Raw genomic sequence first — 25,805 nt, 5'->3', positions numbered from 1 at the left:
AGGCCTCGCTCCAGCTGGGCATGTGGCATGCATCTGTAATGTCAGGCCTCAGAAGGCAAAGATGAGTGATTGCTATGAGCTCCTAGCCAGACAGGGCTACTTAGAGAGACTCTGCCTCAAAATAGAAAAAGGCCCAGCTAGCTCAGATCTATGTGACTTACGTTTTGTTTGTTTGTTTGTTTTTCACCCAATTTCAATGGAGTTACTAGTATGCAGTAAAAGTGAAATTGCACGAGAAGTTCAAATTTCACATGCTTAAGCTTGTCACTGGCTGGCCATGCTCACGTGTCTGTAGCTACACGGGATGCCGAGATGGAAGGGTCACGTGAGCCTAGACGCTTGAAATCAGCCTGGGCACCCCAGGGAGACCTCAGCTCAAAACCAAAGCAAAATAAAACAAAAAAACAAACACAACCCCCCCCACCCCCCAGTCAACGATAAATTAAAGAAATGCCAAAACCATTGTTCATGATTTCTGCCCGTGTGTAGGACAGCGCCGTACCTGACCCTTCTTTCTAGCAGAGAGTGGGGTACAGGCTAGTCTGAAGCACTGCAAATGTTGGATTCGTGATTCGTCCAGATGGATTATGTGGTGACAGGAGGGCCACCAGTGATATAACGGTAGCGCCAGCGGTGGCAAGCATATTTGTATCCGTATTCTACAATGTTTCCGCCGTTCACTTCCGTAGTTCACAGGAACCACCGGAGAGAGCCATACGAATGCTTCCCCTCAAGCACTGGTCCGCTTACTTTTCCCTCGTGAATGTCCCAACCCTTGGATTGTTTGTACTGAGGAAAGTCCATGAACAGAGGCAGAGGCTGAAGCCGCTGGGGCTGCAGCCCGTTTCTCTGGATCGGCGAGAACGCCGGTGTGTCTCGCGTGATTTCTTTCATCACTTTGGTCACGGATAGGTTTTTCATCTTACTGGTCAAACTTAGCCAATCTAGCTCTTATTCCTCAGAAATGACACAATAAGCAGGGCGTGGTGGCACATGCCTTTAATTCCAAAACTCAGGGAGGCAGGGACAGGCGGATCTCTGTGAGTTTAAGGCTAGCCTATCTACAAATCGAGTCCAGAACAGCCAAGGCTACATAGAGAAACCTTTTCTAGAAAAACAACAACAACAACAACAACAACAACAACAAGAAAACAAACAAAACAACAACACAAATGATGCAAAAGGTGGTGAATTGTCACTTTAGAGTCCTGAGCTCATCATGTAGAAATGATTTGCTTGCATGTGTGCCTACCCGCCACAAGAGGGCATCAGAGCACATTTTAGATGGTTGTGAGCCACCATGTGGTTTCTGGGACTTGAACTGAGGACTTCTGTCTGCAAGGGCAGACAGTGCTCTTAACCTCTGAGCCATCTCTCCAGGCCTGTTACTGTCATATTTTGTGAAAGCACTATTAGTACTGGTGAAGGATTAGAAATAAAGTAAAAGTTTGTCATTGAGCTATTTTATGAATTCTGATATTGCCATAAAACAAAACCTATCCAGTTAACAAAAGCAAGTATTGATAAAATACAACCTCCAAGGTATAAGTTTGTCAAGAGGTAGTACAACAAACTGATTAGAGGTGTGGACACTGGGTGCTAATTTTATGGTTTCAAAGTCTTATTAGCTATATAAACTTGAACATATATTTCAAGTTCACTTTCTCAGTTTTTCCCCCCCTCACTCATTACAATTATCAACTAGAGATGACTCTGTGGTTAAGAGCACTAATTGCTTTATCAGAGGATGCGGGTTCAATTCCTAACACCCACATGGTAGCTCAAATTGTCTGTAACTCCAGTTCCAGGGGACCCCACTTACTCCCTCACACAGACATAGAAGCAGGCAAAACACCAATCAACGCACATGAAAACTTGTTTTTAAAAAACGAATGTTTAAAGTGGTCAACTTAGTTAATATACACAAGACACTCAGACAAAAGTCAGACGCTTAGTAAAACGGCAGAAATGTAACAGTAGGGTGTGAGTGAAATTAAGTCTTGAATCGAGTAATGTAATTTAAAAAAAATATCGTGTAAGTGTGCTACTGTTAAGTATTTCCGGAATGTCAGCCTCTTGCCCCTGTGGCTGTGTGGCGCATATTCGTGAGTGGGACCCTAGTGCCATGCTCTGAAGACAAGGCCTTGCTTTTCCTTCAGTTTGTGCCCTACCTGAACTCAAACATGAAGCTTCATTTGTACTTGTGGCTGCATTAATAAAACATTTAGATTTCTGTCTGTACGCAAATATGATCACACAGCATTGACCTTTCAAGAATAATCAAGATATCACCGGAAAAGACTGCTTGGAAATGGGTTGAGGCCAACAGGAAGTCTTTATTCGCCAGCCAGCTAGTGACTATACTGAGCATTCAGGATCCCAGTGCAGCAATAAGCCGTTGCGAAGGTGAGCTTTAAAGCATACAATCCGTGTTCCGGGTTGACAGGAACAGTTAGCCAGAAGTGGAACTACAGAGCCAAACAGCAAGCTTAGTACATTTAGAGACTTTCCCAGAATTCTATGTACCTTGATGGGTTAGGTCTTTGTCTTTGTTCTGGCAGGTGGTTCTGTCTATGTGCTGAGTTTTATGGTCTGGATGGTACTTCCATCATGGAGTCAGTTGTGCTAAGGGCTGAGGTCCTGTTACAGACTCCACAAGGCCCAATGCTGTAATTTCAACGATGATGGTCAGGTCCAGGGATTTTGGTTAGAGGAAACTGCTTTTACCTGCATTAATACTCTGAAAATGTTGTTTTCTTTTCCAGGACTTCATTTTACTTTTTATTTATTTTATTTTTTTAAATTTAAATTTATTTTTTTGGTTTTTCGAGACAGGGTTTCTCTGTGTAGCCTTGACTGTCCTGGACTCACTCTGTAGTCCAGGCTGGCCTCGAACTCACAGCGATCTGCCTGCCTCTGCCTCCCGACTGCTGGGATTAAAGGTGTGTGCCACCATGCCCGGCTCATTTTACTCTAAAAATAATTACATCTATTTATTTATTTATTATTTTGTACCTGTGCGAGTTGTCAGAGGACAGCTTTCAGGAGTCGACTGTCTCCCTCTGCAGTGAATTATGGGACTCAAACCCAGTCCTCAGGCTTGTACAGCAAGCATTTTAAACCACTTAGCCACCTTGTTGGCCTATGATTTTCTTGGGACAGAGTCACATGTAGCCCAGGCTGGCCTCAACATGCTGCATAGCCAAGGATGACCGTGAGCTTCTGATGCTCTGGCCTCCACCCCCTAAGTGCTGGTATTGCAGGCAGGTGCCGCTGCCCTCCTTGGTTCAGGGTTTCAGGGAAGCTCAAGAATTTTAATTTTAAGCAAAGATAAGAATGTTAAAAAAAAGTGTTTTTTTTTTTTGTATCAGGTATGCTAGTGCACACCTTTAATCCTGCCACTGTGGGGGAAGACGCAGGAGGATCTCTACAAGTTTAAGGCCAACCTAGTGTATACATCAAGTTCCAGGTCAGCCATGGCTACCTTGTGAGATCTTGTTGCAAAAAGAAAGAAAAAGAGCTACTTCAGGCAAGAAAGAAAGAGTAATATTTGAGCTTCTTGGTCTTAAAAGGGTTTGAGAATTTGCCTGTCCTCATCCACAGAGCTGGTGATGGAGTCAAGGGTTCAGGAGGATTTGCCTGTCTTCATTCACCTAGCTGGTGATGGAGTCAAGGGTTCAGGAGGATTTGCCTGTCCTCATGTACATAGCTGGTGATTGAGTCAAGGGTTCAGGAGGATTGCTCACTGTAGAGCAGCAGTGCAAAAGAAAGCTTTACCACTGACGTGTGGGGAGCCTTGCAGAGAGGGTAACAGAGCAGAAGCTGTCCAGGAAACAAACCTAGTCTCAGCAGCGTCCCAAGCTGAGCAACCGTCAGGGGACCTACCTAGTCTCAGCAGCGTCCCCCGAGGCTGAGCACGTCATCTGGACATTTAATCTTCAAAAACCCAGAACTGAATAGAGTTGGGGTAAGGGAGAAAAGTACGGCCAGATCCTTTTGCGTAACTTGAGCTTTTGCTCTGGGATAGAGGTGAGATAACTGCCATACAAAAATTTTCTTACATAAAATACAAGAGCTATCAGTGGCTCAGAGTGCCGCTTTGGTGAGCTTTAGAGATAGTTTCTCTATGTTCCTAAGTCAGTGTCTCAAGTGAACACCAGTCATCTCCAGGGTTGACTTGTTGTCTTTTGAGGATTTTGTTTTGTTTTGGAGACAGGGTTTCTCTGTGTAGCCTTGGCTGTTCTGGACTCACTTTGTAGACCAGGCTGGCCTCGAACTCATAGCGATCCACCTGCCTCTGCGGTGCTGGGATTAAAAGCATGCGTGTAAAAGATTATACACTCAGGTACATTCTGTAGTGAGGGTGTGTTCAGCAGTGTCCTTACTTGACAGATAAACTAACCAAAGCCTAGTGTCTTCCCCTAGTAAATAAATTAATCCACACACATCACTTAGAATAGTGTCTGAGGTATAAGTTAAGCATCCTATAACACTTTGTTATGTATTATCACCGCTGAACACATATAGGCGAAATTCTACAAATCTATCAACGTCATCAAAACCAGGAAGCAACATATTTGAGATGCTCTAACACTTTTGTTGTCTGGACAGGTATACTGAAAGGTTAATTAACCGCCAACCTTTGATCAGTTTGGAGGCCAATTGCTGTGTTTCCCTAGAGACGATGCGACCTTTCAGGCAAGCAGAGGATACTTGGCAGGACCTGGAGCTACCCTTGGGTTTTGGTGGGTGGCTGCCGAGCTCCAGGACTTCAGTCCCTTTTAGACCGCAGGTGTAAGGAAAGAGGAACAGTCACCAGGGAGGCTGGCTGGGGAGGGTCCTAGAGGAAAGCTGGCCTGGACAGGGAGGCAGCAACACTGCCCACGTGGCTGCTAGGGGACGTGAGAAAGCTATTTGCCTAAGAATGGAAGCTTCCAGAGGCTCTGCTCCGGGCAGGACGGCAGGACGCACGCCTCGAGCTCCAAGTGGGAAGCTCAGGCCCGGGACTACCTGGCCAAAGCTTGCCGAGGATTGACCGTCTCCGTGCAGAACCTGCAAGGCACTCTCGGGAGGAGGAGCTTTCAAATGCTGACAGCCGGTCAGGCCACGCTGGCTAGGAGAGGGGCGGAAACCAGCCTGGGGGTGGGGGGGAGAAGCAGAGAGCTCGTGACGGCTGAAGCGAAGTTCAATCCGCCTGAAGCAAAGAGCCCTGGACGATCTCTTGCATTAAAACGCATCCAAGGGCCCCAAATCCACAGTTGTCTACAAAGCCCACCAACCCTCCTGCAAACTCCGCGCAAAACCAGCTTCCTGTAAAGGGTCCCGGGCGCAGCTTCCCGGCCGCCTCCAACACCCGGAGCGCGAGAATCCAGCGAACCGGGAGCGGCGGGCGCGCGGGCCGGGACGCACACAGTGCGCACGCGCGCGGGGGGGTGGGTGGGCCCGCCAGGTCGGCCGGAGCCGTGACGAGCCCGGAAGCGCCGGCGCGAGCGCTCGCTCTCCCCTCCCACCCCCCCCCCCTCCGCCCCGCAACTAGTTTTGTTCGGTGTCCTCCGGACGCGAGCCCCTCGGATTGAGAACCCCCCGGACGGCGACGCGCCCGCCCGCCCGCCCGCCCGCCGGCACCGCCGCGATGTCCAGCAACAGTTTCGCCTACAACGAGCAGCCGGGAGGAGGGGAGGCGGCGGAGCTGGGGCAGGAGGCCACCTCGACCATCTCTCCCTCTGGCGCCTTCGGCCTCTTCAGCAGCGATTGGAAGAAGTGAGGAGCCCGGGTTCGGGGTGCGGGAGCGCTGCGGGGGGGGACCCGAGGCGTTGCGGTGGGCGGGTGGGTGCGGGCCTTGGTGGGGACGTCCTGGGGGCGGGCGCCAGAGGTGGCGTCGGTGGTTTTCAAACTTCAGCTGGGGAAGGGAACCACTTGGTAAGTCCGAGGTTCCACTTCCCAAACCGTTGATTTGGGCTGGACCCAGGAGTTTGAATTTTGTACTTCTGGTGAATTTAAGGTCCATAGGATCAGACCTGGAGAAAGTCACTTATTGAAGGCGATTATAGTATGTAGGGAGGGAAGTTAAGAATGGGCATGCTGCTTATTGGACCCTGCAAAGGTGGGGGCTAAGGATTTGGGGTTCTATATGAATGACAAACTTGTTTTTTTTTACCATCTTGGTTTACCACTTTTTTTTTTTTAAAACATGATCTTTGCACCAGGGTATTCTCCCACGGCCTCCAAAGCATTGAGATAATATTTAAATAGAGTGTTGTTATGAACCAATCAGAATTTAGTTATTTATAGATAATGTGAATTAAAAAAAAAATAACCAGCATACACTTACCTTTGTAAAAATTTACTAAGGGTTTATGGCAGATACCATCCAGAATTGAGAGCTGGGTTGTGGTGGCGCATGCCTTTAATCCCAGGGCTTGGGAGGCAGAGGCAGGTGGCTCTCTGTGAATTTCTAGGCCAGCCTGGTCTACAAAGTGAGTCTAGGACAGTCGAAAAACTAAATAACAACAACAACAACAACAACCAAATCAAATTAAACCAAACAAAATCCATCCAGAATTGAAAATATCCTTAGTGGTTTCATTTCTGGTTTAGTTTTTACTTTTTTGGGCGGTGGGGTGCAGTGGGGACACAGTTACAACAGCTTTGTTTAATTTTAGTTCCCTACCCCTTTCTTTCTGACAAGGTCTTGCTAAGCAACCTTGGCTGGCCTGGAATTCACTATGTAGAGCAGGCTGGCCCGGAAGTCAGGTCCACGGGCCACCATATCACTCCGCAGTTTTCTTACTTTTGATCTCTTAGCGTTACAAAATGTGAGACATAATATACCATCGCTAGATTAGGCCAAGTAGAGTAACTGGGCGGATAATTTTGTGGGTGTCAAGAGGGTATAATAAAATAGGAATCTAGTTCTGTAGCTCAGGCTGGCCTCAAACCGGAACTTGCCATCCTCCCGCCTCTCTGCCTCCCAGCTGCTGGAATTACAGGTGTGAACTGTCAATACCAGTTTTGTAATTAAATTTTTTTATACGATTGGGTATAGCTGAAACTGAGGTTAAAACTTGACTGAATTGACTCATATCTTGTATATAACATATTAATTGTCTTTGTCTTCATTATTTCCAGGATAGGAAAGTTTAAAAAAATATTTGATCTTATCTGTCTTTGTGTGCATTTAGGTGACTGATCCAACACATTGTTTCTTCTTCTTCCTCTTCTTCTTCCTTCTCTTCTTCCTCTTCTTCCTCCTCTTCCTCTTCTTCCCCGAGACAGGGTTCCTCTGTGTAGCCTTGGCTGTGCTGGACTCACTTTGTAGACCAGGCTGGCCTCGAACTCACAGCGATCCACCTGCCTCTGCCTCCCGAGTGCTGGGATTAATGGCGTGCGCCACCACGCCCGGCCCCAACAAACTTCTTGTAAAGCCACATTTTTCTCAGCAAAATGTTTCAGTTGTTGAGTTTGCATGTGACTCGGTACAGAATCTGCTTTCCTGACCTGTGAACATCTAAGGCGTGCTTTACTTTTAGCTGATATAAAGTTTGGGCCTGATTTGGGAAGAACGTGTGGCTTTATAGTGTTCTTGAAGTTAGTGTTGAGTTAAAATGAGCTAACATTGAGTGCTTATACATTTGGGTCCTCAGAATTACCACAGTCACTGTGTGTCTGCACGCTGGGCTTCACCTAGGCAACTGCTCTGCCACCGAGTTGTGTTCCCAGTCCCGAGGCCTTCTTGGGCTGTTGCTAGGTATTTCTCTGATTCTATTTTATGGGTGAGGACATTGGAGTCTAGTGGTTAATTTGCCCATAGTCATAAAAGGTGTCCACATTTGAACCCAGATATTGTAATCTCAGTTCTATCTTTAATGTATTTTGATATGTTACTAACTACTTAAAATCTATGCTGTTTTTATTAGGGAGCACGTATGGCTCATCAAATAGTAGCCATAGATATTATACGACCTTGAGGCTTTCAGGCGTTGAAACATTTTGGCTACTGAACTGGATTCTAATGGAGCTAATTGTGTAGAAACACACAGACTCCTGTTCTAGAAGTGGCCACTCAATCTCTCCTGAGCTCTCATTTTAAAGAATTGCCAGGTGTGGTGGCGCATGCCTTTAAACCCAGCACTTTAAACCAGAGGCAAGCGGATCTTTGTGAGTTCGAGGCGAGCCTGGTCTACAAAGCAAGTCTAGGACAGCCAAGGCTACACAGAGGAACCCTGTCTCAAAAAAATCAAAACAAACACACAAACAAATAAAGAAGTAAATAAATTGTCAAGGAAGAGGTAGGCAGTGGATCTCTTGAGTTCCAAGCCAGCTTGATAGCCATGGCTACACAGAGAAACCCTGCCGTGAAAAGGCTTTGTTTTGTTTTTTGTTTTTGTTTTTCAAGTCTTTTGAGACAGGATCTTACTATGTAGCCCAGGCTGGCCTCAAACTTGTAACCTTTCTGTCTTAGACTCTTCAGTGCTTGGATTTCCAGGTATGACCCTCCATACCTGGCTCTTTCCCTCTACTTTTTAATGGATTACTTTGAAATAGCTTCTGTTCTTTTTGTTTGTTTGTTTTTACTTTAAAGTCATTTCAGTTCCCCCACCCCCACCACCCCTAGCATTGTATATGTAGAATGCTTTATGTAGAATCACCAATTACAATTTAACATTCAGTTAGATGTCTTGGTGTGTGGGTTTGTGCAGTACCTTCAGAGGCCAGAAGAAGGCGTTAGATCTCCCTGGAACTTGTGTTAACAGGCTGTTGTGAGCTACTTAATATGGTGCTGGGAACCAAACTTGGGTCCTCTGCGAGAGTGGCATGTGCTCTTAACCACTGAGCTATCTCTCCAGTCCAGAATCACCAAAACAAGAGTTGCTGTGCTGCTCGCTTGCTCCTTTGTCCCTCCCTTCCCCTCCCCTCCCCTCCCCTCCCTTCCCCTCCCCTCCCCTCCCCTCCCTTCCCCTCCCCTCCCCTCCCCTCTCCTCCTCTCCCCTCCCTTCCCCTCCCCTCCCTTCCCTTCCCCTCCCCTCCCTTCCCCTCCCTTCTCTTCTCTTCCCTTCCCCTCCCCTCCTCTCCTTTTCCTCCTTATTCCTTTCTTTTCCCATTCACATACACACTTACATGTACACACATGTCACGTAAAGTATATTGTTATCTTCTGAACCATGGAGATTAAGTTGCTTAAATTGTGCCCTTTACCCTTAAAACCTTAGTATATGTTTTTGGTAATAAAAAGTCTCTTGTGCAATCATGGTTACAGATATGGTCAAGAAGCTTGATATTGTTACAGGCGACTATACAATCCAAATTTGCCCTTTGTTCCAGTAGTGCCCTTTTTTCTTCTTTTAGCATGTTTTTCATTAGTACGGGATCTAGTCTACTGTCCTACAGTGTTCCATGTAGTGATTGTATCCCTTTAGTTCTCCATCAATGACTTCTTAGCTCTTCTTCATCTCACATGACCCCTTGACATGTTTATACTAGCTGATTATTTTATAGCATGCTAATCCACTGGGATTTGCTGATGTCCTGTCATTGTTTGGTTTGGGTTATATGGCCCTGATTAGAGCTCTGCTATAAGTAACATGTCTTCCAGCTGTTATGATTAGAAACACAGGATACCCAATCATCCTAATTTTTCTAGTTAAGGGCTTTTCTGGTCTCTTAACTATATCATTATTATTTTAACCTCCCCACCTATTTGTAGAAGGTACCTTGAGACCATGTAGATAGCTATCTCCTTAAAGCCTTCAGCAGCCAGACACAAAGCTTCTGTTTTAAAGATTCATTGTATTCTTATTTACGTATCTGTGAATGTGTGTGTTTCTGTTGAGTATGTGCGTGTAAGTGTAGGTGATCAAGAGGCCAGAAGAGGGCATCAGATGACCTAGGATTGGAGTTACACATGGTTGTGAGCTGCCTGATGTGGGTACAGGGAGACACACTCAGCTGCTCTTCACTGCTTGAGCCATCCCTAGTCTAAGACATCTTGGGCTAGGTGTCTAGGTGTCTAGACAGCCTCTGAACCTGCCTGTGTGGCTGTGGCTGTGTGTGGGGCGCCCCTGCTCCCCACGTCCTCTGCAGTGTGCTCTCTAATACTTCACTCATGTTCCAAGGATGTCTGATCTTTTCCTAGTCAATTACTGATTTTTGTTTCCGGAATCTTTTAATTAAATAAGTAATTAATTATTTTTGGTTTTTGTTTCCGTCTTCGAGACAGGCTTTCTCTGTGTAGCTTTGGCTGTCCTGGAATGGCTTTGTGGATCAGGCTGGATTCAAACTCACAGCGTTCTGCCTGCTTCTGCCTCTCGAGGGCTGGGATAGTTTACTTATTTTTATTTTTTGTGCATTGGTGTTTTGTCTGCATGTATGTTACAGGCAGTTATGAGGTGCCATGTGGTTGCTGGGAATTGAACCCTGGTCCTTTTTGGAAGAGCAATTGGTGCTCTTAACTGCTGAGCTATCTCTCCAGCCCCCTGTTTCCATAATCTTATTTTAACCCTTCTCACCCTTCAAACAAAACCAGAATTATCGAGGATCATATAGTTTTGTTAATCATCCTAATGTGTTAGTTTATTGGCCTTATGGCTTTTCATTTCTTTACTTTTAAATGTAACGAACTGCCGGGCATGGTGGTACACAACACACCTTTAATCCCAGCACTCAGGGCAGGTGGATTGATGTGAGTTTGAGGCCAGCCTTGTCTACAAATGAGTCCAAGACAGAGAAACCCTGTCTTAAAAAAACCAAAAACCAAAAACCAAAAAAAAAAAAAAAGCAAAGAACTGATTTTATCTTGGAATAGTACATACTTTCATTGCTTTTGGTTATCTTCTAAGTTATTTTTCTTTATCATAAAAAAAGAAAACGAGCCGGGCATAGTGGCGCACGCCTTTAATCCCAGCACTTGGGAGGCAGAGGTAGGCGGATCGCTGTGAATTCGAGGCCAGCCTGGTCTACAAAGCAAGTCTAGGACAGCCAGAGAGACCCTGTCTCGAAAAACCAAAAAAAAAAAAAAAAAAAAAAAAAGAAAGAAAGAAAGAAAGAAAGAAAACGAACCTTTCTTACCTTAGTCCATTTGGGTGTATGTGTAAAGAAATAATTTCCATTTTTTTTTTCTGGCTTAAGCATTTAATTTCAAAGTAATTTCTAGATGAAACATATGACTAGTCAATTTTCTGATTCTTTTGAGTTCCTTTTCTGTATCTCATTACAAAATTTAAGCCATGATTTAAACGTTTTTATTACCATGTAGCAATTGTATATATTTATGATGGTCATTGTGGTATTTCAACATGTGCATACATTATGTACTGATCAAACCAGGGTAATGAGCAATTTTGTCTCCATATTTCGTTGTTTAGCATTTTTGGCCCATCACTTCTTTGTCACAACTCTTACCTAGTTCGCTGAGAATTATAATTGGCTCACTGTTCTGTGGGATGTCTTTGTTGCTGTTCTGTTGTTTAAGGAGATGCCATGACCAAGGCAACTCTCATAAAGGAAAGCGTTAAATTGGGAGCTTGCTTACAGTTTCAGAGGGCGAGTGCATTGTCATGGTGCACACAGGCATGGCACTGGAGAGAGCTCTCCATTCTGATGGGCAGGCGGCAGGCAGAGGGAGCAAGACTGGGCCTGGAGTGGGCTTTTGAAACCTCCAAGCCCACTCTCAGAAGCATATGTCTCCCAACAAGGCCACACTTCAACCAGACCACACCTGCTAAGCCTTCCCAAACAGTAGCAGTAACTGGGACCAAGCATGTACACATTTGAGCTCTGGGGGCCATTGTCACTCAAGCCGCCGCAGGGTACTAGAACTCTAGTCTGGTAGTCATCCAGCTCCATGCTTGCCCTCTCTCAGTTCCGCAGAAACAGTGATTGCAAACGCATGATGCCGGGGATCATGAGGGGCTCCCATGTCCTTCCCTGTGAGAGCACTGTGGTGTTTCAGAGCATGTCAGGCGGCAGAAGACTAGGGTGCAGCCAGTGCTTTTTTCCACTGACAGCAGCACTTTCTTGTTCAGCTTGGTTGAGTTCCTCAAATTTCAGTTTCCTTGTTTCTAGAAAGGGTGTGATGAATACTTGCCTGTTCTGGGAGATCCTTGTGAGACTGTGTTTGAAGGGAAGCTCTCTCCTCTTCCCTTCTTCCCTCTCTCCCTTCTCTTCCCTGTTTCCTTCTTTCCCTCCCTCTTCCTTTCTTTTGCTTCTTTTGTCTGTCCATCTTTTTTTGTTTTGTTTTTTTCTCTATCTTTTTTTGACTTATGATCTCCCACTGTTCAGGCTGGCCTGGAACTCATAGTATGTACAGCAGATTAGCCTCAAATGTTAAACAGCTGATTTTTTTTTGTTTTTTTTTCCTCAACCTCCCTCTAGTGCTGGGGTTACAAGCATGAGCCACTGTGCCCAGAGGAAGGAGATTTCTAAGCTGGAACCTAAACTAACTTAAGGACAAGCATTGAGCGTGTCATTGAAGTGCTGATCCGGATCCTAAGCTCTGAGGAGACTTTGCAGCATGGATGAAAGTAGGAGAGTTATCTAGGCCAGGAGTGTAGGAGCCAGGAGAGCTGCAGGAAAGGGTCCATGCTCAGATGAGAGCAGCAGATAGAAAGTACAGGGATGTTTGAGCCACCCAGGGAGAGTTTCTTAGAAGTTGGACAGTGCAGATAAAAGGCATTTGCTGCTGAATCCAAGAATCAGGAAAGTGCAGACCGCGGGCAGGAGAATGAAGGTCGCAGAGGCCCTTGCATTTAGTAGTTAAAGGTTAGCGACCGGGGATTAGCAGTCCATCATCTACTGAATTACATTGCAAGGTGTAACCCTTTCCTGGGTGGAGTGGGCTTGCTACTTTATGTCCACAGAGCAGGTTTAGAGCCTGCCAAAGGGTTGCAGGCTGCACGGTTTTCTGAAGTGGGTATTACATTAAGTGTATTTTCATTGCATTATCAGCTTTATGGTGTCAACCCTGGGCATTTCTTCATCCCCTCTTTAATCCCAGTACTTCTCACTGCCGCTGAGGGGGGAGATCCACACATATTTGGTCTATAAGAAGTTGTCATAGGTCTTGCTTTATCTCTGCCGTTTTTCCTTCCTTTCAAGAAGTCGGAGGCCTGGTGGCACTCAGAGGAAGGATAGCAGACTACCAAGAAGAGACTTGGTACCCTATGAGCATATACAGGGGAGGAAATCCCCCTCAGGAACAGTCATAGGGAAGGGGAGTAGGGGGAAAATGGGAGGGAGGGAGGAATGGGAGGATACAAGGGAGGGGATAACCATTGAGATGTAATATGAATAAATTAATAAAATATATTATTAAAAAAAAGAAGTCAGGGCTGGGCTGTGGTGGTGCACGGTGTTGGCTCAGTTTATTAACAATTAAACTTTATTATACAACCCAACTAGCATATACAAGAAGGAAAAAAAGGTTAAAGGGACAGAAGATTAAAACCTCCTGGAATCCGTTCGGCAGGACGGGTCCTTAGGTGTCTCAGTCCCACGAGCTGGTCCGGTCCTTTCCTCTCTCTCTCCGCGCCTTCTTTTTCTTCCTCTCTACCTCTTTTTTTTTTCTCTCCCCTAGAAGCGCATACCAATTCACCCATTGTTTCAACCTTCTTTATCCCAGTATTTGCAGGAATAGTAATCTGAGTACCCCATTGCTGTAAAAGGTCTCTTCCCCATAGATTTATAGGAATGTCAGCCACATAGGGTTTTAGCCTCCCTATCTGCCCATCTGGTCCCACACACTCAAGCCACTGTACACTTTGTTTTATTTGAGATAACTTGCCAATTCCTACAATTTCTGTATAAACCTTCTTAAGTGGCCAAGTTTGGTTCCAAGACTTCTGGCAAATGACGGAGACGTCAGCTCCACTGTCTACCAAGCCTTCTATTTTAATACCATTCAATTGTATAATTAACTTAGGTCTCTGATCATTAATTACTGTTTGTCAGAACACACGGGTCCCTGTGCTCCCGAACGCACCAGTCCTTTCCACTGGAGCGGCTTTGCCCTTAATGTAAGGAAACAGTAGGAGTTGAGCAATCCTATCCCCGGCATCAATTTTCATCTCCTTTTTCACACATACCAAGATTTTTATTTCCCCTTTAGAATCTCCATCTATAATACCAGGATGCACAATAAAACCTCGAGAAGTCAGCCCGCTTCTTCCCAGAACCAATCCTACTGTGCCTGAAGGCAAAGGTCCAAAAACACCAGTATTTAATTTGTAACATTCAACCTGAGGAGTTAGGGTAAGAGACATATTTGAAGCCAGATCCAAGGCTGCACTGCCTTCAGTAGCATGTATTAGATCGCTAACACTCAGTTCCCGTTTTCCTGCGGGTTTGTCACTTCCTGACTGGCCAAAGGAATTCGGCTGGCATTGTTTACGGGGGCCCGAGCCGATGGCCCCCTCCTGCCGTTTCCCGTCGGCAAGATATTGCCTTGCACATCTCGCTTAGATTGACAATCCCGAGCCCAGTGTTTCCCTTTTCCACAGCGACTACAGTACCCTGGGAGTCTTGGTACCTCATTACCATCATAACCAGAACCCCCCTGTTCTCTTCTATGAGTTACGTTTTCTCCTGGGTTAGTGCGCCTTCTATTTCTACAGTTTTTTTGTACATGACCGATTTGACCGCAATTAAAGCACCGAGTATTATGATATCTGGGCTCTCTGACTAAAGCTTGTCCCACAATATTATTCTGATATTCCTGAGAGTTGATATTAACTGTCTCCTTTACCCAGTCATCTAATGGAGCACCTCTTTCCTTTAACGGTCTAAGCACCTTCTTACATTCAGCATTTGCATTTTCATAAGCCATGATAAGTTTTAATGCCTTTTTGTTATCAGAATCTGGCATCGCCTTATCCATAGCAGATCCTAATCTCTGCAAAAATTCTGTAAAGGGCTCCAGAGGTCCTTGGAACACCTTAGTAAAAGAAATAGTTGTTTTCCCAGGTTCCTCTACCAGCTCCCAAGCTCTCAAGGCTGCCTTACGACATTGTTCAATCACTCTATCGTCAGCTTGAATTTGCTCTCTCATGTTAGTATATGGTCCATCACCAAGTAACTGATCTCTATTAATATTTATTCCCTGTGCGATATTTTTTTGTTCTATTTTTATAGCCTCTGTTCGCCACCATGATAACCACTGTAACTGTTGTGCTGCTTCCAATACCGCTGAAACTAAATTTTTCCAATCTTGGGGAACAAGTCTATTCTGATAGGCCCAGCTGTTTAACATTTGTTTAACGAAGTTAGAATGTATACCATATCTGATGATGGATTCCTTAAAATGTTTTAAATCCATCATGTCTACAGGACACCAGGCTATTTCGTCATGACCCTCAGCACCATTTGGCTCGATTACATGTCTTACAGTGACTGGAAAAGCTGAAGGTGCCTGGGTGACTGTGGAAGTATCCTCCACTGGTACATTTACTTCCAAAGACCTTTTGGTCGGTCTGGCTTTCTTTGCCTCTGGTTTCTGACCTTCTCCACCCTTTTTAACCAAAGGTGCCTTCTGCTTTTCCAGCCCTTCCACTTTTTTCTGTATTTTGCCTATTTGTTCAGTCAAGTCAGTAATTCTTTCCAAAAGGATAGAGCTTATTGACTCTTCCTGATTTTTCTGGCTTTCCGGTCTCTCTATTTTCTGTCCTTCATCACTACCAAATGCCAAAAATTCTATCCGTTTTCCCATCCCTTCATTTTCATACCTCAGCCTTTCTATCTGTCCAGTCAAATCTGCAATCTTTTCCAAAAGGATAGAACTTACTGACCCTTCCGGCTTTTCTGTGCCATTAGCCTGTCTTCTAATCCTTCTAAGCATGAAATATTGTAATAAAAGGACAATGAGAAAACAAAGAATTCCCTCTAAGTATAATGCAGGAAAGAGTTTTGCAACAGCAGTTGCAATTTTGCCAATACCCTGAAACAACATTTCTATCCCGTGGAATACTGAATCTTCCCTCATATCATTAGGGATTGTGGAACCCATCGGGCCCCACGTTGGGCGCCAGATGTTGGCTCAGTTTATTAACAATTAAACTTTATTATACAACCCAACTAACATATACAAGAAGGAAAAAAAGGTTAAAGGGACAGAAGATTAAAACCTCCTGGAATCCGTTCGGCAGGACGGGTCCTTAGGTGTCTCAGTCCCACGAGCTGGTCCGGTCCTTTCCTCTCTCTCTCCGCGCCTTCTTTTTCTTCCTCTCTACCTCTTTTTTTTTTCTCTCCCCTAGAAGCGCATACCAATTCACCCATTGTTTCAACCTTCTTTATCCCAGTATTTACAGGAATAGTAATCTGAGTACCCCATTGCTGTAAAAGGTCTCTTCCCCATAGATTTATAGGAATGTCAGCCACATAGGGTTTTAGCCTCCCTATCTGCCCATCTGGTCCCACACACTCAAGCCACTGTACACTTTGTTTTATTTGAGATAACTTGCCAATTCCTACAATTTCTGTATAAACCTTCTTAAATGGCCAAGTTTGGTTCCAAGACTTCTGGCAAATGACGGAGACGTCAGCTCCACTGTCTACCAAGCCTTCTATTTTAATACCATTCAATTGTATAATTAACTTAGGTCTCTGATCATTAATTACTGTTTGTCAGAACACACGGGTCCCTGTGCTCCCGAACACACCAGTCCTTTCCACTGGAGCGGCTTTGCCCTTAATGTAAGGAAACAGTAGGAGTTGAACAATCCTATCCCCGGCATCAATTTTCATCTCCTTTTTCACACATACCAAGATTTTTATTTCCCCTTTAAAATCTCCATCTATAATACCAGGATGCACAATAAAACCTCGAGAAGTCAGCCCGCTTCTTCCCAGAACCAATCCTACTGCACGGCTTTAATCCCAGCACTTGGGAGGCAGAGACAGGTGGATCTCCATGAGTTCCAGGCCAGGCTGGACTATAGAGCGAGTTCCAGGACAGCCAGAGCTGTTACATAGAGAAATCCTGTCTAGGGGGGGAAAAAAAGTCAGTAGACATGCACCCAATGAGGCAGTCTAATAGAGGATGTCTATAAGTAGACATGCACCCAATGAGACAGTCTAATAGAGGATGTCTGTAAGTAGACATGCACCCAATGAGACAGTCTAATAGAGGATGTCTGTAAGCAGACATGCACCCAATGAGACAGTCTAATAGAGGATGTCCATAAGTATATTTTTCAAAATAATCCAGGTCTAGGAGTCAGTACTTCACTAACAGTAAAACATTATTTTTGACATAGCTTACAAGGTATTACTGTATGAGGCTGTCAATGTGTTTATGGACTGCTTCAATTTCCATTGATGTTTAGTTTTATTAGGATCTGTATTGTGTTTTTATTTTTTTATTATTTATTTTTAAAAGATTTATTATATACACCATGTTTTGCCTGCATGTAGGCCTACATGCCAGAAGAGGGCACTAGATTTCATTATAGATGGCTGTGAACCACCATGTGGTTGCTGGGAATTGAACTCAGGACCTCTGGAAGAGCAGCCAGGGCTCTTAATCTCTGAGCCATCTCTCCAGCCCTTGTGTTATTTTTTATTTAATGCTTCTTCATGGTTGCGGTTGTAAGAGCTTGATCTTTTTACTCTGGTATTTCCGGCTGATATGTTTACTTTATTCAATAGTTCTATGTGTTTGGGATTCTGGAAACTCAGCGAGTACTTGTTGAACATTTGCCTGTGGTAGTGGTTCTCAACTCTCCTAATGCCGCGGCCCTTAATAAAGTTCCTCATGCTGTGACCCCAATTATACCATTATTTCGTTGCTACTTCATACCCTTAATGTTGCTGCTGTTAGGAATTGTACTGTAAATATCTGATATGCAGGGTATCTGGTATGCGAGCCCCTCAGGGTCTACTGACGTAGAGAATCTCTCACACACTGTAGTAGTAAATGACCTGATTTATGTGAAGTGGATCAGCAAAGTATTTTTTTGGTTCCTAATTTTGCCTGACAGGTATTTTCAGGTATCTTACTGTGTTCAGGGATTCTGATTGTATTAACGCTTACTGTCTGATTATTAGCCAGTGCTGTTGAGAAGTGAAGGCTTGGGGAGAGAAATGGCTGGCAGTTGAGAGGCCTGGCTGCTCCTGTAGAGGACTGCAGTTCAGTTCCCAGGGCCCACTTGGTGGCTCACAACTGCCTGTAATGCGAGCTTCAGCTATTTGACACCTTGTTTTGCCTACTGTGGACACCTGCACACTTGTGCAGACATCACACACAGAAACACACCCACACACTCACATGCAGGATGGCTGGCGATTGCTCAGTGGTAGATTTTGTGCATAGCATTCTTTGGGAGAGCAGCCAGGGCTCTTGGCCTCTGAGCCATCTCTCCAGCCCCTTGGGTTGTTATTTTTTATTTAATGCTTCTTTACGGTTGCAGCTGTAAGAGCTAAGCCCATGGTTTGATCTTGTGCACCTTTTAAGGAGAGGGTGGTGTGACTTGTTCTGTGGCCCCTTTACAGAAGGCAGCTTATCACCTGAAATAGTTTTGGAACAGCCATTTCCTTCATGGCACTGCTTTTGTCTTGACTGTGTTAGGTTCCATTAACTTAGAATTGCCATGCCAGTCAAGATTTTAAGTCTTATCCTCTTCAAAGGAGTATTTTATTACAACTTGAGATTATTCCATATGCATTTCTTTGTGTTTCTTTTGTCTTGGTGCTGTGATCTGATACAGCGTCTTGTACATGTTAAGCTTGTTGTCTGCTGGAAGCTAGACTCCCACCCATCCTGCTTCTCCTGTGGACACTAGTCTAGGCATATAATTCCTGTTAAATTGTGTTAGAATGCTGGCCTTTGTGTGTTGTCCCTACCGAATGCCATTTATTAATATGATTTAACTTTCAAAATGCATCTTAAACTAAGTGATGAGTGAGGCCTGATGCAGCGTGCCTGCAAGCAGGGTCTTACTCCTGTAGCGCGTCCTTTCTTTTGCTTAACTTGGCCTCGTTCTCGGAGGAGAGTCGGTTCTGACTTTACACTTCAGCAGATACTCAGCCGCTCAGGAAACTGCTCACCCTTTGACATAGGCTACTTTAAGACCACCAAAATTTCTAGAAATCCGAGTCCTTACACTTCTGGCTTGGCAGTGAGATAATGTTATCTTAGGAAAAGCTCGTAGCTTCCAGCATTATTCCTTGGAAGGGATGATTGTAAACAGCAACAACAAAAAGCAGGCAGATGGCTCACTGAAATGTTTTTTTTTAAACTGCATTAAAGTTACACTCACAGAATGACAAATGTGTCATAGTAAAATAATATGACAGCATCACACTTGTGTATATAAATGAACCCCTGACAAAAACAAATTGCCCCCAGTCCAAATTGAAAATTTAAAGTGAAGAGCCCAAAGTAGAATAATCAGGGAGGAAATGATTTCCTGTATTTCATATTATGAGCAATGCTGGTTGTATTTAGGGAAGACATTTAGCATATCAGCTGGAGCAAGTCCACAGATCCACACAAGGTAGGCAGTTTGTAGCCAGTGCCTGCTCACTAATGGGCTGACTCTTTGTATTGCTGATAGGAGCTGATGTCTACTACTTCAGCAGAGTGAGTTGGCATGGGGGCCGAACGAGGGGGAGACTGTAAAGGAGGTTGGTTCCCAACCCACCCATGGTTCCCAACCCGCCATGGTTCCCAACCCGCCCATGGTTCCCAACCCACCCATGGTTCCCAACCCGCCCATGGTTCCCAACCCACCCATGGTTCCCAACCCACCCATGGTTCCCAACCCGCCCATGGTTCCCAACTCTTGGTTCCCAACCCACCCACGGTTCCCAACCCATGGCTCCCCATGAAGGATGGGGAAGAAACTAGCACATGAAGGCAGAATGGTGTGGAGTGGAGTGCAAGGTGGGGCCAGATTGTGCAGGGCTCCATAGCTCAGGGTTTTTGAGTTTTTATTCTGCCAAGCAAAGCCCTTGGAGAGCTTTAAGTAGAGTGTGTATTTAGAACATGCTTAACTGCTAAGTGTCAGTTGTGGGACAGAAGTATTTCAATAACAAGTTTTAGAAGTCATTTATTGGTTCAACACATAAAAATGTGGTCTGCATGTTAGGCAATGCTCTTTAAAAATATTCTTCCTTCTCTTGCCCACTTCTTCCCTCTCTTCTTACTTTGTGTGTTTCTCTCTATATCTACCCCCCTGTGTGTGTGTGTGTGTGTCTGTGTGTGTGGTATGTATGCATGTGTGTATGTATGCATGCATGCATGTGTATATGTATGTATGTATGCACATGTGTGTTAGTATACATGTGTGTATGTATGCATGTCTGTATGTGTGTATGTATGTGTGTATATATGTATGTATGGATGTATGTGTGTGAATGTGCATGTGCCTCTAAGTATGTTCCATTTCATGTTGGGATCAGTGAACAGCTTTTGGGGACTGGGTCTCTCCTTTCACCAAATGGCCCCAGGGATCAAATGCAGATTGGAAGGCTTGGTGGCTTATGAGTCTTTACTTTCTAAGCTGTTGTTCTGGCTCCAGCTGCGGTTTTTGATGCTGAGGAATAAGCTGTGAATACCGTGTGATCCTGTAGTTTCTAGCTAGGAAGGATGGGCACTAGGCAGTCACTGTGAGGCCGTCTGATGACAAAGACAGCTGGAGAAGCGGGAGGAAAGGGTAGTGTACAGTGGGCTTGGGGTGGAGTTACCAAAGCAGAGCCAGGAGAAATTCCAGGAGCACATACATGAAGGAGGTGAGGAATCGATATGTGGGTGTCTGTTCAGTCACGAGGTATAACAATTGCTTAGGCTTCAAGGCAGAAACATTTTTTACCCATTCAAGGATCAAGAGAGGCCAGTGTGGCTGGAGTAAACAAAGGAGGAATAGTAAATAAATTAGTTTAAGATGAGATGAGAAAGCCGGGCGGTGGTGGCGCACGCCTTTAATCCCAGCACTTGGGAGACAGAGGCAGGCAGATCTCTGTGAGTTCGAGGCCAGCCTGGTCTACACAGTAGTTCCAAGACAGTCAGAGCTGTTACACAGAGAAACTTTGTCTCGAAAAACAAACAACAAACAAAAAACAAAACAAAACCAAAAACAAACAAACAGACAAAACAACAACAACAACAACAAACCCAAAAAACAAGATGAGATGAGAAGAGGTAAGATTTAGGGTACAGATGGGGACCAGCTTGTAAAAGGTCTTGTAAAGACAGGATTTTTACCCAGAGAGAAGGAATGCCACTATGAGGTTTGAGGAAAGGAGTGGGATGACCCCATTTACCAAGACCTAAAATAGGGGTGAGGGTGGTGGCGCAGGCCTTTACTCCTAGCACTGGGGAGACAGAGATAGGTGGATCTCTGTGAGTTCAAGGCCAGCCTGGCCTATAAAGTGAGTCCAGGATATAGCCAGAGCTACACAGGGAAACCCTGTCTTGAAAAACCAACAACCAACCAACCAAACAAAAGAGAACTTCCAGTGTAAATGGAAAATGTTTCTAGAAGGTCCGGGGGTAGCATCATTTGGTAGTGGGGTAGTGGCAGACATCTCTTTTATGACAGAACATCCAAGGAGTACTTTTGGTTTATGGGCAGTGATTTAGAGCTCACTGGGAACGTGAGAAAGTTCAGTTTGAGCAGAGCCCAGAGCTGGGAGAAAATGAAGCATGTGAGGAGTAGGTGGCTACAGGCTCTGTGCAAATCGTGTGGCACTCTGCTGAGCTTTTTGGACTTTGTCATGAAAGTTTGCCCAGTAAGGAGCTGGGAAGGAATTCTAAGTAGAAGAGTTATGAATTTAATGAGATTTGTTTTAGAAACACTTGGGGTATTAAATTGGACCAGCGTGAGAATGGTGCTGTTGTATGATGCTGGGAAAACAAATAGAGCAAGTTTGGAGTGAGGAAGGGAGGTGTTGAGTTCTGTTTTGGATCTCTTGAGTTTGAATTGATAGACAAACATCCTTTAAACAGACAGATTGGTTACCAGGCATGGTGGCGCATGCCTTTAATCCCAGCACTTGGGAGGAAGAGGCAGGCGGATCTTGTGAGTTCGAGACCAGCCTAGTCTACAAAGAGAGTCCAGGACAGCCAGAGCTACACAGGGAAACCCTGACTTGAAAAACTACCACCACCACCACCACCAAAAAACCAAACCAAACCAAAATAAAACACCCAAAAGCAGTGAGATGATAGATGTAGCCCCACACCTGGCTGGTGATAGACATCTACTGGTTACCGTTTGATAATGATGTTGGACACACTGAATAGGCAGTGTGTGGTTCTTGAAAGGCCACTGTGGATCTTGGCAATGCCAACATTGAGCCGAAGGAAGAATTGGTGCTCACTTGGAAAGCAGTTTGGAAAGCTGTGGAAGTTGACCCTCCCCACCCCACAATTAATGCATTGTATTTAAGATTTACCATGAAGGCCAAACCTTCTTCTAAAAGAGAAAGATGACAGATACTTGACTTGTTGAGACCTTTTGAGGCAGGAGAACATGCTACTCAGCTATGCCTGCTCGAGTCAGTCTACCTGGAGCAAAAGCCTGTCCCCGAGGGGTTAGTGTGCCGGCCAGGCTAGTTGACCACTCTTGGCCCTGAACTCCTTGGGTATGAAATGAGAATGAAGGTAGCAGTAGAAGCTCTACTTTGAAGAGTTGTGAGGGCTAAGTGGTCCAACCAACTGTTAAATATAGACTGTTGACTTACTTAACATAAACTGTTAGTATTTACTAATAGCTGTATGCAGTTACTATTCTTGCATGATGTATAATAAATAATTATCACTGTTGTGACACCATCAAGATCCACTGAGTTCTTTTTTTTTCTTTTTAAGATTTATTTATTTATTATTATGTAGACAGTGATCTGCTTGCCTGTATACCTGTATGCCAGAATAGGGCATCAGATCACATTATAGATGGTTGTGAGCCACCATGTGCTTGCTGGGAATTGAACTCAGGACCTTTGGAAGAGCAGCCAGTGCTCTCAGCCACTAAGCCATCTTTCCAGCCCCACTGAGTTCTTAAAAAATTGTTTTGTCACTGTGCTGTGGTGGTGCATGCCTATAATACCAGCACTTGGGAAGCAGAGGCAGGCGTGAATCGCTGTGAGTTTGAGGCCAACCTGGTCTATAAAGCAAGTCTAGGACAGTTGAGGCTACACAGAGAAATCCTGTCTCGAAAAACAAAACAAAAAAATTGTTTTGTCCTTTTTCAGCTTATGATTAGAAAATCATCATTCATTTTCACATTAACCATTGCTTTACTTTTTTAGTTTTCAAGTTATTACTAAGTTTCTTTACTACTGTTTTTCCTCCTGAATCATATCTCATTAGCATTTGGAATAACTAATGTGACCATACAAAAGTAAACAATAAGTACCATGTTTGTGTGTTTGCTGGGCCAAGAGCTGTAGTCCCGAGCCGCATACCTAGCCAACCTTCCGGTTTACTTGCAGGCATCTGTTGCTTTGAGGCAGCCTCTCAAGCTCATTTCTCAAAGAAGAGAACTTCTGAGCCAGGTGTGGTGGCGCACAGCTTTAATCCCAGCACTTAGGAGGCAGAGGCAAGGGGATCTCTGTGAGTTCCAGGCCAGCCTGGTCTTGGGGCTACACAGAGAAACCCTGGGGGGTGGTGGTGGGGAGAAACACGAACGAAAGAACTTCCAGCAGAAATGGAAAGTGTGTCTAGAGGGTCCTTGGGCAGCAGAGCTGGCTGTTGGGGATAGTGAAGGACAGTTGAGGTCAGGAACTGTGTTGACGTGATTTAGTGGCCCAGGCTGTTGTCAGTGGCCCTGGTGGAGGTGAGAATATTGGAGCGCAGTAGATGGACAGAGCATGAGAAATGAGTAAAAGATGACTCTGTATTCAGGTCATTTGACTTCCAGGACAGAGAAAGTATGGCGACTGTAGGAAGACACAGAATTGTGGATGCCTTTTTGGAGAAAGCATAGGTGATGCCTATGTGGTGAGCAGGAGACAGCAGAGGAGGGCAGGGAGTGTAAGAGAGAGGCCCAGGGAACAGCAGAGGAGGGCAGCATGGATTCGGAGTCTGCAAGTTAGAAGGAAGATGGTTAGGTCACGTGAGAAGTAGAGGTGGGGTAGCAGGAGAAAATCAGGAAGCGGAGAGTTGGTAAGACAGTGAGAGGCCTGTGACTGAGCAAACATGTCTCCTGGTGACGAAGATAGAGCAGCATGTTTATGTCAGCAGTGCTCATTCGTGGTTCATAGTACGGACTGAGGTTCTCTTAAATGGCAGCTATGAGTGTCAGTTTGGACAAAAAGTTTAGGAAATTGGAACAGAAAGATGCTAGATTAAAAACACAGTATACAGGCTGGAATGGGAAAAAGTAGTAGGGAAAAACGAATTGGGGATCTAGAAATTTCTACAGGAGGAATACTGATTGAGACTGCTGCAAGGGTAAGTAAAAGACTGATTTTAAAAGTCACAGGATTTAATGTTTCAGAGATTGAGCGGCTTTGGGTGTTCTGTGGAAGTGGCCCGCTGAAACTTAAGATGAGGAGGCCTAGGCAGTTAGAAAACAGGGTCTGAGATGGGCTTTTCAGCTGAAGGTGGAGCCCCTAGAGCAGCCACTGACTAAAGTGTCTGCGCTGAGTGGAGGAATGGCAGATGACAAAGCCAGGGGCGGTCAGGGCTCTGGGCCAGTTAGAAAACTTAGAGCGTAATTTATAATGTGCAGCTAGTGAGTGTGTGGAACTGCGCAGCAGCACTTTGGGGCGCTGAGCTTCTCTTGCCTCTATTGGAGTTTCTATTTCCTTTTCTACACTAAAATTTAAAGCCTTGTACATGTTATAAGCAATTGAATACCTCCCCTCCCTTACATTAAAATTGGGAACAGACATTTGCGTGCGTGTAATTGTTGGCAGCAATGCAACAGTTACTATCTTTTTCTCTCTGCCTCTCTATGCCACCATACTCTCACCCCGTAGCCTCTGCTCTCAGCTTGGAGATGTGAGCCAGCGCTCTACCTGTAATAACAACAATGATTGCTTATATCGTATGCCTCACTACATAGCTCTGGCTAGACTAGGAGTTTTTATGTAGACCAGGCTGGTTTCAATCGTAGAGATCCATCTGCTCTGTCTCCCAATGCTAGGATAAAAGGTGTGTGTCACCATGCCCAGCCTTACGTAGTATTTTTTTTTTTCAATAATCGTTGGCCCTTCCGTTTATATACCTCAAGAATTAGTCAGTCTGCCCAGATGTCATACATGTTACTCCATCTGGGGAGCGAACCAGCGCTCTGTGCGTACTCGCAGGGCTCTGCCACTGAGTTCCATCCCCAGCCAGACATGACTGTGGGAGTCTCTGCCCCTCTCAACTCTGGCCGGTATGTCTCAGTAATTTGCACTGAACCTTTGGTCACTAGTACTGTGGACACCAGTTACTCAGCCAGAAATCCTTTCTGGATTTGTGTCTGTCTTTTTGTGGGTGACAGCGTACCATATGCACCCCATTGCTTTCACGTCCAGATGCTCTTAGGTCTCCTCTTTATGAGTCATACCTTCGCATCTTTAGGGTACTGAGTGCTTGCAACGATTTCTTCTCTTTTGACTCCAGTTTTGATTGTACAAAGATTTCTTTCCAGGATATTGAACTAATTCCCATGTTATTTGAAGTCATGGGGCCTGTTCCTTGTAATTTGGAAGGCTGTGGCTTTTACATTTGGCCCTGAAAATTCAGGGCCACTTCCCCTGTGCAGTTTTCAGAACAAGCATGTGCTTGTCTTTCCAGGTGTGAGAGCACGGCCTCGGAGAGTGTTATCGTTCAGTGGCCTAAGGGACCCCAGAGCACCTCTGCAGAATCACTTCTAATAACCTTG

General features: G+C 44.9%; 1 protein-coding gene across 2 annotated transcripts in view; it reads left to right on the top strand.

Annotated features, from left to right (window-relative positions):
- The first annotated feature begins 5,499 nt into the window (after positions 1-5,499).
- The window catches only part of AP3B1 (adaptor related protein complex 3 subunit beta 1), a 208,584-nt gene continuing 188,278 nt past the window's right edge, over positions 5,500-25,805 (top strand). For both annotated transcript variants that reach the window (XM_084800657.1, XM_084800656.1), the window contains exon 1: positions 5,500-5,760. In XM_084800657.1, the coding sequence (XP_084656783.1) occupies positions 5,633-5,760 (128 nt within the window). In that variant the 5' untranslated portion in view covers positions 5,500-5,632. The remainder of the gene's footprint in view (positions 5,761-25,805) is intronic.

This window comes from Acomys minous (genome assembly GCF_964271855.1).
Source record: "Acomys minous genome assembly, chromosome: 11".
Lineage (NCBI taxonomy): Eukaryota > Metazoa > Chordata > Mammalia > Rodentia > Muridae > Acomys > Acomys minous.
Note: the sequence above shows the minus strand (reverse complement) of the source record. Positions and strands in the feature narration are given on the sequence as shown.